The following is an 11725-nucleotide window of genomic DNA, read 5'->3' on the forward strand; positions in this document are numbered from 1 at the left end:
GGAACTCTAAATACATAATCCCGAGTGAAAAAAACAACTTGCAAAAGAAAATAACCATTTGCAAAGGCAACACACAAGACTTTTGACAGTCCCTTGGACTGCAAGGAGATCAAATCAGTCAATCCTAAAGGAAATCAACCCCAAATAATCATTGGATGGCCTGATGCTGAAGCTGAAACTCCAATACTCTGGCCATCTGATGCAAAAAGCCGACTCATTAGAAAAGACCCTGATGCTGGGAAAGACTGAAGGCAGGAGAAAAAGCGGACAACAGAAGATGAGACGGTAGGATGGCATCACCAACTCGATGGATATGAGTTTGAGCAAGATCTGGGAGTTGGTGAAGGACAGGGAAGCCTGGTGTGCTGCAGCCCATGGGGTCGCAAAGAGTCGGACACGACTCAGAGACTGAACAACACAACATCCTAGAAAAGGCAAAATTATGGAGAAAGTAAAAAGATCAGTGGTTGCCAGGGATTTGGGTGGGAGAGGAAAGAACACGGAGAGCACAGAAGATTTTAAGGGCAGTGAAGAAACTCTGTAGGTTACTATACTAACGTTGAAACCCAAAGCCTGTACCCATAAAAGGTAGAACGTAATATGTGTAACATAATGTATAACACACTGTGTGTCACTGTAAGTTCCTCATCCATTGTAACATCTGTCAGATCATAGAAAAAATAAAGAGTTCCAGAAAAACATCTACTCCTGCTTTATTGACTATGCCAGAGCCTTTGACTCTGTGGATTATAACAAACTGTGGAAAATTCTTCAAGAGCTGGGAATACCAGACCACCTTACCTGCCTCCTGAGAAACCTGTATGTAGGTCAAGAAGCAACAGTTAGAACCAGACATGGAACAGACTGGTTCCAAATTGGGAAAGGAGTACGTCAAGGCTGTATACTGTCACCCTGGTTATTTAACTTATATGCAGAGTACATCAAGTGAAATGTTGGGCTGGATGAAGTACAAGTTGGAGTCAAGACTGGGAAAAATATCAATAACCTCAGAAATGCAGATGATACTACCCTTCTGGCAGAAAGCAAAGAGGAACTAAAGAGCCTCTTCATGAAGGTGAAAGAGGAGAGTGAAAAAGCTGGCTTAAAACTCAACATTCAAAAAACAAAGATCATGGCATCCGGTCCCATCACTTAATGGTAAATAGATGAGGAAACAATGGAAACAGTGACAGACTGTTTCTGTGGGCTCCAAAATCACTGCAGATGGTGACTGCAGCCATGAAACTAAAAGATGCTTGCTCCTCGGAAGAAAAGCTTTGACAAACCTAGACAGCATATTAAAAAGCAGGACATTACTTTGCCGACAAAGGTCCATCTAGACCAAGCTATGGTTTTTCTGCTAGTCATGTATAAGCTGAGCACTGAAGAATTGATGCTTTTGAATTGTGGTGTTGGAGACTCTTGAGAGTCCCTTGGACTGCAAGGAGATCCAACCAGTCAATCCTAAAGGAAATCAGTCCTGAATATTCATTAGAAGGACTGATGCTGAAGCTGAAAAACTCCAATACTCTGGCCATCTGATGTGAAGAAATGACTCATATGAAAAGACCCTGATGCTAGGAAAGATTGAGGGCAGGAGGAGAAAGGGAAGACAGAAGATGAGATAGTTGGATGGCATCACTGACTCAGTGCACATGAGTCTGAGGCAAGCTCCAGGAGTTGGTGATGGACAGGGAAGCCTGGTGTGCTGCAGTCCATGGGGTTGCAAAGAGTTGGGCAAGACTGAAAGACTGAACTGAACTGAAGTTCATCAACTCTAACAAATGTATCACTGCTGTGGGGGGAGGTCTATAATGGAGAGGCTGCGCATGTGCGGGGGCAGGGAGTACATGGGAAATCTCTGTACCTTCCCCTGAATTTTTCTGTGAACCTTAAACTGCTCAAAAAACATAAAATCCTTTTTAAAAGACTATATTAAAAACATTAACCTGGTGTCACATTTCTCCAAGTCATTTAGTTCATGTGAATAAGCACTTAGGTGCTATTTTAGAGTGCAAATATCTTTTTAAATTAAAAAGACAATTTTTATTTAGTGGCAAAACCTGACCTAAAATGATGTAGTACAATTCACACTAACAAGAATTAATCAGAAAAAAAAGAAAAAAAATTAAAAAAAAAAAAAAAAAAAAAAAAATTAATCAGGACTGGTGTGGACAGCAGCCACGGAGGCAGTACACTGTAGCGCAAAAAGCATGGGCCTCGGGGTAAGTAAGACCTAGGAGCTACTGATGCTGAAAGGCAGTGTGGCACCATGGTTTCTGGTGCTGGCTCTGAAGTCTGACCACCTGGTCTGAGTTACAGCTTTACTAACCAGTACCAGTGGCACTAATGGAGATGGAATACTTCAGTGGGAATGTCATAATCTTTAGGGAAGTAAGAAATGGGACTTGGAAACAGTAACTAAACTGGCCACCCAAAAGACACATTATTCATTTAATTAACATGCCTCCTTAAAAACAGAGCTTTAGTATCCACAGGGAAGAAAGCCATCATACAATCTGTGTTAGAACGGACAGTGAGAGAGTTCAAGTAATATATATGTGTCTCACATCTTTTCATTTGTCCTTGGCACCAAAAATGAAGAGTATGGAAGAAAAGTGGGTGTTGTGACAGTTTCAATTACTTCTAACACACAGTTCTATCTGACTCCTGGGTAAGAGACACATATCAGGAAATGCTTTAATATTTTCCAGAGCAATTAGAAGAAAATAAGCACAAGCCACTATTTCAGGACCTAGAATGTGTTTACAGGTTGGAGGAATGTGAGTGGGTGCTAAATCAACAGCCACAACTTATTTCCAGCAGAAGGTCTTCAAAAGGTGAAACAGTCCCTTTAAGAGTGTCTGATTTTTCTTCTAAAAACACAGGGAATTCCTGGTGGTCCTGTGATTAAGAATCTGCCTTCCAATGCAGGGGACACGGGTTCCATTCCTGGTTGGGGAACTAAGATCTCACATGCAACTAAGCCTGTGTACCTCGACTAGAGAGCCCACATACATTGCAGCCAGAGAAGCCTATACACTGCAATGAAGACCAGCATAGCCAACACACACACACACAGACACAGACTCACACCCACAGCAAAATAAACCATAAGAACTTCACACTGTCCTTAGAATAAAGCTCAAACTTAAAACAAAAACAAAAAAAAAAACAGTTGACTGACTGCCAACAGTCAGATAGGAACTTTGGATATATCCAAGTAAGATACAAAAATGACAGAGAAATTAGAAATCACATAGAAAAGTAGACACTCACTGTGCAGCGGAGAGTATATAATGCATGGCAACATCTCCAAATAAGACCATCAAGGGCTTCCGGTCTTCCAACTTGCCCTAGACCCAATTTTAGGGAAACACAGGTAATACAAACTATGTTACTAAAGAATTCTAAGTACTAACAACTTCTACGCCTATATAATCAAATATACTGACTTCCTAATTTTCACATAGCCCTGGGGCTAACTGAACACTGGAAAGAGGTCAACTCTTTAAATTGAAATCTGGATAAGACATATTTTAAAATGTGTTGGTACTCAATTAAATAAATGAATAAAAATTAAATATGCTGGGTAATAATGATGATATGAAAGCAAATTACATCTAACATTCTTCATGGAGAAAAAGTCATGATCTTATTTGTTAGCCAAATCAGCTATAAAGTCAGTTCAGTCACCTTCTACGATTCTTTGACATAATACTATGAGTTTTAACATGACACTTATATAGTTTTTTAAATGTGAAGCACCAAAACCCACAAATGTTTCAAGACCCACATAGCCCTACACATCTCTGTATATCCTGCCAGTGGATTCCTAGCATACCGGCAAACTTGTCCAAAAGGATGGAGATAGGTAGGTTGGTGTCAAGTAAAACAAACAAAACACCCAAACCCTTAGATGTCGTTCACCACAACATGGAATGGAACACACATATGCATCCCTCAGAGGCTGAGGATCAAAGTCAGCCTGAAGTGGTAACTTACTTTCCTGCTGACGGCGATGAGAAGACACTCAGCTGCTCCCAGCTGAAGTTCCTGTTCGTTCAGGAGCAGGCACAGCACCTCCAGGAGTTTGCAGTTCTCAGCAGTAATGTGACTCATGGGCACCCAGTCAATGTAGCCTGCCAGAGTGTTCAGTGCCGCGACTCCTACTCGACAGTTCGCTTGGGCCTGCATGAAAAGAAGTAACTTTTAACCGCTAACTCCTCACTAACAGGTAAGGCTGTGGTTATACCCGACCTCCTCCTGTTTTCTAATTTTAAAAAGAAAACAATGGAAAGAAAAGTGCTCATGCAACAGTTACTGATCAGCAACTCAAAGGTTTTTTCTGATACACAATCATTTCTCAAACAACGGCACCTCAGTGTCCGTCAATAAGACCACATTGGCATGTGTGGTCATCTTATGCCCTTCCAAGAAATCTCAGATAATATAATTTTAACTCCCTTTCACCATAGCTCAGTGATCAAATAAACCAAGGCTGAGGGAATTCTCTGGCGGTCCAGTGGTTAAGACTCTGTGGGTTCAATGCTGAGGGTGTGGGCTTGCTCCCTGGTAGGGGAACTGAAGCTCCCACAGCTCCACAGCACGGCCAAAAACAGAACAAAACAAAACAAAGCTGAGGTCACCCTCCACCAGGTGTATGTATCCCTGTACCCAAAAGTCTCAAAAAAAGCCCCCTTCCAGCTCCGCAGAGAGCTCTTACCTTTGACTCCTGAGAATTATCTGTCTTCTGAAAGAAAAGAAGTATAAGGATCTAATGTTTTTAATGAACAAAAGGCCGTGTAATAACTTTCCACCCCCATAATCTAGGCCCTCAAACAATGATTTTCAAATAGACTCAACTTTTAATTTTGGAACAGAAAGACAACTTTACTAAGAACACATAACTGATATTCTCGAGAGGAGGACAGGTTGTTTTAGTTTTAGTAATATGACAGAAGGTTAATATTTAAAGAGCTTACATAAATTTATTAGAACATTAAAATCCAAAAAGACAGTTTCAAAGTGCAGTTTACAAAGAAATACAACTAACAAATGAACAATGGAAGCAGGCTCAGCACTGCTATTGATGAAAAGAAACAGTTAAAAATTTAAGTATTAGCAATTTTTCCATATTAAAATAGAGACAAATTATAACTGGCAAAGGTATACTGAAGTGATGTAATGTTAGTGGAAAAAAGCAAGAGGCAAAATTAAAAGAGTACAATTTATGACCATGTATATATGGACATAACTGTAGGAAAACCACATACACAAGGAATATTAAATGCTAAATAGACCAAAATAATGTCTGTTCAGTAAATTAAACAATTTATAATTTTTTAAGCAGGAGTAGCAACTCCTGAAGTACTTGAAAACTTACCACCATTAGCATCATAGAAGCTTTGTTTTATAATTCTTTTTTTCAACTTTCAAAAGGTATTTTTTCTAACAAAAAACAAGTATTAAGCCTTCACCAGTGCTGATCAAGGAGGGGTGTTAATGGGATAGAGATGAGTAGAATCCTTTCACAAGTATCTACTGATGCTGCTCGAGAAGGAAAAGGGATCCAGGCAACAACAGCCCAGTCCAGCCTTGACCCTCTACTCCAACAAGCCTGCATTACCATTCGGATCCTATTCTTCTGCCCCTAGGACCAGTGTAGGAGCCAGGGGATAGACAGGGAGAGTAAGCCTACACATCCCATCCTCGTTTACCATTCAGTCTACTGCCCAGGGAAGGGGAAAGGATGGAAGCGGAGAAGGAACTACGAGCAAACTAAAAAGTTGCAGGTACAAGAAATGTCCCTTGGCATGCCCTGGTCCTGGGAGCCTGGTTTAACAGATGGAGAAAACAGAAACTGAGGCTAAAGAAAAACACCAGTGAATGTTTTTCTAACTTGTGTCACCCTGCTCTAGCATATTGGCTAGATGTCTAGGGCATCGAAGCATTCATAATTTGTTCATTTCTCTTAGGGATTAAATCTCCTAGGGGAAAATAAAAAGAATACCTCTTTCACTCTCAATACACACAGGTTTTTTCAATTAAAATACTTTGATATTTTCTTTTGAAAAATCCTGGGGAGGTATTTTGGGGGAAAGAGTCCATTCTAGTAAAAAGGATGGGGCTTGAATTCCCCACAATCATTAATCAGGGGATCTCCAGTAATTACTCTCTGAAACTTGGTTTCTTCATCCATAATATGGAAACAATAGTTTTTGACTCAGGGTTGAGGATTAAATAACGTGTAAAGCATGAAAAAGTATATAGCATAATATCAGGTACGCATTGTGTCTCCCTACCCTGACAGCTAACAATACCTTGTCTTATCATTTGTGTTAGTATTCTAGAGCTCTCAAAATAAACTCAAGGAAGCTGCTGAGGGCAGAAAAAATAATGAATCTTAATGAACACTATTTGTGTGAAATAAACATGTATGAGGATTCTATGTTACGGTTCTGAAACCTCATTCCTATTGACATTTTGGGTCAGATAATTCTTTATTGTGGAAAACAGTTCTGGGCACTACAGGATTCAGCAGCATGCCTGGCCTCTATCCACTAGATGTCAGGAGCAACCCCTAGGTGTGACAACCTGGATGGCAAAACTGCCCTCCCCCTGAAAACCACTGTACTAAATTTTTAAAAATTCAGCTTCATTTTTACACTATCTCAGGAATTTTCTTACTAAAAAGGGAATTATTTTTTCTAGTATGTTCGGAACTCATTGAATTGAACCTCCTAGAAACTTAATTCCAGTTTTTCCTGTCATCTTTCTGTTTTGCTTATAAAATAGCCTTTTCTTTTACTGACCTGAACACCCTAGTTCCTTGCTGCAGGATTAACTTCAAAACACACACAAACCCACTCATATCAGAAAACAGAACTTGACGAAAGGTGGGGGGGTTATAATCGGTATCCCTTACCACTTGCTGGTACTTGTTTACATTTTCTTGAAGTGTGTTAAGGAGAAAACTGAAGATTCTTTCCATGTTCTGGGTTAACGTTTGTTGGATATCCCTTCGTCTTTGAGGGGGTAGTGTCTGAAAGGTCACTACATCCTCTGCCAGCCGCAAAAGAATGAACATCACTAATTCAGTCTGTGTTTCCTATACCAACAGAAAGAAGGTAGTTAAATATGTTTTTTTTTTTTTTTTTAATTGGGCTATGAATAGCTGATTTACGTGAAAACATGTTTTGCATTATAAATATGACCAAAGGCTCTTTTCTGCTGACAGGGCAGACAAACAAACCAGAAAAACTTGGAAGAGCAAACAAAAACAAAACCCTGAATTGATACAGCCGTACTGCATACCCCTTGTTTGGAAAGAGTGTCCAATTCTACTAGCATGTCAGGCCAGTGCTGTGGCCACTCCCGTTTGATCATTTCTACTACAATTCGAGACAGAACATCTTTAATATGGTTCTCCTCTTCCAAAATGTTCAGTGTTCCCTGCAAAAGAGTAAGTGACATCAAGAGGTTTGCAAGACTGAATTCAAGGGAACAAACTGGGCTGTAAGAGTGTAGAAAACTTAGGAGCAGGCCTACTTTCAAACTAAACAAACAAACCTGTTCTCCATGTCTGAGTCACCTGTCCTGCATTCTCACTAATCATTCTTCCCTCTTAAAGCTTAACAGAGGTTGCATCAGCTAATAAAATGGCTTTCACACAGAGCAAGGAAGACATCCCTGTTCTTCTTTACAAACTGAAGAGACTTTCATATGATTGTTTCATTTTGTATGAGGGCCAGAGTAGAAGAGTATGGAAATAAGGAATACACTGAAAGGCTGACAAAGTGAGAGATTCAGGAGCAACTGAATATTTTCCTAATTGTTCTAGCTTTAGAAGACACAGGAAGACCATTATTGGGACTCTCTTCTCAAGTCTGGTATCAAGTGTAATGGATTAAGATTTCTATCACATCTCCCCAGAACTAACAAAATATAAATCCTAGCTAGCTAAGTTAATAATTTTGAAGGGAATTTTTTTTTCTATCAAAGACATTAGACTTTGGGGACGAAAAGGGGCATGAATTCCCCTTTTCATGTCCTTTGTAAAAAAGAACATAAAGGCTGTGGATTCTAAATGTGTTTATAAAGCTATAGTCTAACTCCCAAAACAAACTCATTTAGCCTATTTTTTTTATTGCTAGTAACATAAAATAATTCAGTTTAAAATAAAAGGAAACAAACAGCAAAGTGTAATCTAATTTAGAACTGATTAATCTAAGACTTTTATTCATCTGTTAAAAATGTTTACTATCTCTACCCTGTCTTCATAATTTTAAAAATAGAAGTCAACACATACGGGATTAATTAACCCAAGTAAATGGGATGAACTGTGATTTCTAGTGATGGTGGTTCTTTTTAACTTGAAGGTAACATTTAATATTATATAAAGTTGTTTGACCTATGTAGAACCCATGAATTTTTACACAAATGCTACATTGGAAAAGTCACACTTTGTCTAAACTACCTCGTAAACGCAAGTCTTCCAATCAACCATTCCTTACATTTGCGATCAGCTCCATGACACTGTTCTTCAGATAGACCTTCTCCAATCGAGACATGTTGTTCCAACGAAACCTGGCCACCAAAATGCATAAAGTCAACAGAACGACATTATAAGCCTTCTCTTCAGAAGAGATTAAGCTTTGATTCCTATGTTAAAATTATGCTGGTGATTTTATTCAGAAATTATACTCTCGACTTTGTATCCTTCAAAAACCGGACAGAAAGAGTCCACATTTAATTAAAATGCTAAAAGCAAAAAAAGAGTTTAATATAGACAGAGACCCCGTTAATTAGAATCCAGGTAGGATCTGTGCACAGATGAGCTTTCCCCCTTGATTTTACTGACAGACCATAAGCAAATACATAGCCAGGACAACTACAGCAACGTAGCTGGTTTTCAGAAACTAGAACCTGACAATACTAACTCCCCTTCTATACTTGCTTTGTTTAGTAACGCTAAGTTGTGTCCGACTCTTTGCAACTCCATGGACTGCAACACACCAGGTTTCCCTGTCCTTCATCCCCCGGAGTTTGCTCAAATTCATGTCCATTGTGTCAGTGATGCTATCTAACCATCTTAGGCTTAGAAAGTAATAACAGCACAATTCCAGAAAAACTGTGATTAAATCTTAAAAGCTGGTGGATTCTTCAGATAAGCAATAGGAGACTCAAGTTAGAACGGGTTTTTAGTTATTCTAGTATAATCCTGCTTAGAATCCTGCCATGCACACTCAAAACTTAAGGAAAAAGAAAAGAAATTAAAGGCAGTGTCTTTCTAGTGTCTAATCAGATATTTATTGACCTGTACACTGCATTATTCTAAAAAGACTGAGGTCGGTGGGCATATATTAGGAGCTCAATAAATACTAGCTACGTGACTGTGAACTAATATTTGCAGAGTGCTTATTAGTATGTACCACGTACTTTACACAGATGAAGAAACTAGGGAAAGGTTAAGTTCTGAATGAGAGCTCCCATGAGGCTGTGATGACCTCTAGGAAGCATTCCTTTCTCCCTGGGGATTGCTCTTTTCTACTCATCTGAAGACTATCTCTAAGAGTTATACAAGAAATAAAGATTTGCTCTCTCACATACTTGACAACGTGTTCCAGGATCTGAAGGCCAAAATGTCTGACGATGGCAATTTGTGTTTTCTCAGCCAACCGCAAACCACAAGGGACACAGACAGGGCACTTTTCTTTAAACTCCTCACAAAACTGAAAAAAACAAAAGTTAGTGTTTCCCTTAGGAGCCAAGAGAAAGTGGGACTAGGAAAAAAAAAAACAACTCCAACCTGAGCTACTAAGTGGCAAAATTTAGATAAATATTATATAAAGGATTATTTTCACTTTGATAGTTCCAGATTTCCCAGGCAATGGCCAATTAGTGTTGGAAAAAATAAAAAATAATGTGACCTAAATGAGTAAAACACTGTTACGAGATAAACCGCTGAAGCACATAGGGGTGAAATGACAATTACTAGGATTAAAAACCTTTGGTTGGGGGAGGAATAAAGCAAATGTGGAAAAGTCTTTACAACTGCTGAGTTTAGGTGATAGGTATACACAAGATCATTACAGTATTCTGCTTATGCTATTCCATGGTAAAACAACAGACAGAACCCAAATATTTCTGATTCCAAATTCTATGGCATACATCTATACATTGTAAAACTTCCTCCAAGTGATGCTCGCTCTACTTCATGAAGTTACATCTCTTAAAACACACACAGTACTGTTCCAGTGGTCATTTCTCATTGCCCACGTACATTGTTTGATGGGGGAATAAACTCAAATCGTATTAGCATCCCCATTTGTTTTGTATTCAGTTCAGTTCAGTTGCTCAGTCCTGTCCGACTCTTTGTGACCCCATGAACCGCAGCACGCGAGGCCTCCCTGTCCATCACCAACTCCCGGAGTCCTCCCAAACCTATGTCCATTGAGTCGGTGATGCCATCCAACCATTTTTTCCTCTGTCGTCCCCTTCTCCTCCTGCCCTCAATCCTTCCCAGCATCAGGGTCTTTTCCAATGAGTCAGCTCTTCTCATCAGGTGGCCAAAGTACTGGAGTTTCAGCTTCGACATCAGTCCTACCAATGTTTTGTATTAGCTTTCCCAAAATACACAAGAATCAGTCTCAGTAGTAGAGAAACTGGCAGTCAAGAAAACTACTTTCAGGAAACCAAAATGCCCTTGCTAAAATGCAAAATAAGTGGTAGAAGTTCAACTTTGCGCAAAATAGTCTAAGAATATCACACAGGAAAAAACATGGGGGTGGGGGGGGATGAGAATTAAGCCAGAAATATCCAAGACACCGAAGTGGGTTAGGGAGAAGTGTAGGGATATAAGTAAAAGGGCACTAGAGAGGCTGGAGCTCGGTTAGGGCGAGTCAGGAGTGTGTGCCAGCAGGGAAACGTTTAGTGTTGGGAGACTATAAAGAATGTGGCCGATGTCGGGGACGGGTTGGACACGTGCTCCACGCGAAGGAGATGGGAGGCAGGAATGTGGGGGTTAGGAGAATAAAGTGGGTTCAGCCAGCTGTGGAGGGGATCCTGGTGCGGAGAAGAGTAAACAGAAGCGGGGAGGGGGGAGGAGAGGGCAGTGGGGAGTGTCGGTCAGAAGAGACGGCCACAGTGAGGTAGGGACCGGAGCGTCCCGGGAAAAGGGTAGGCGCGGCGAGCAAAGAAGGCGGGGAGTGGGAAGAGGCGCGGGAGAGCTGCAAGGGGGAGGGCCCCCCGGGGTTGGGACCGAGGTCCAGGGGCCGCGTGGGCGGGAGACGGCCAGCGTCGTGGGCTGCGCCGGAACGGCTGAGGCTGGGGGAGGGTCTCGGGGCAGGCCCGGGTCGCCAGAACTCAGATACCTTGAGGGCTTCCAGCCGGTAACGCTGGGTGGAGCTGGGGTCCATCATGATCGTCACCGCTTTCACCAGCTGCTCGCACAGCGCGTTCACTCGATCCATCGCCATGAGCACTGCCACGCACCACGAGCGCGCAGCACCGCAGTCCTGGGAGCACGAGGCACGGACGGCTCCGTCGGCGGGACCACACGCTGGTACCGGGCCGCGGCGGGCCGAGGCGGGGCGGTGAGGAGCAGGAGGAGGAGCGTGAGCCGCCGAAGATCCAGCCGGGAAAGAGCCGGCGCTGCGCACGCGCCCGACGCACCAGTGCGCATGCGCCCGCGGAAGTGGCGGCTCCCCTATGACGGTTGCTC

At 41.5% G+C, this 11725-nt stretch overlaps 1 protein-coding gene across 2 annotated transcripts in view; it reads right to left on the bottom strand.

The window, feature by feature from the left end:
• Positions 1–11645, bottom strand: part of XPO5 (exportin 5) — a 41352-nt gene extending 29707 nt beyond the window's left edge. Inside the window, exons 1-8 of one of the 2 annotated variants that reach the window (XM_043907578.1) lie at positions 11376–11645; positions 9613–9734; positions 8517–8589; positions 7318–7455; positions 6929–7111; positions 4727–4753; positions 4006–4191; positions 3280–3356 (exon numbers count right to left, since the gene is read on the bottom strand). In XM_043907578.1, the coding sequence (XP_043763513.1) occupies positions 3280–3356; positions 4006–4191; positions 4727–4753; positions 6929–7111; positions 7318–7455; positions 8517–8589; positions 9613–9734; positions 11376–11480 (911 nt within the window). In that variant the 5' untranslated portion in view covers positions 11481–11645. The remainder of the gene's footprint in view (positions 1–3279; positions 3357–4005; positions 4192–4726; positions 4754–6928; positions 7112–7317; positions 7456–8516; positions 8590–9612; positions 9735–11375) is intronic. The other variant, XM_043907579.1, reaches the window with a different exon arrangement.
• Positions 11646–11725: the final 80 nt, after the last annotated feature.

This window comes from Cervus elaphus, chromosome 7 (genome assembly GCF_910594005.1).
Source record: "Cervus elaphus chromosome 7, mCerEla1.1, whole genome shotgun sequence".
Lineage (NCBI taxonomy): Eukaryota > Metazoa > Chordata > Mammalia > Artiodactyla > Cervidae > Cervus > Cervus elaphus.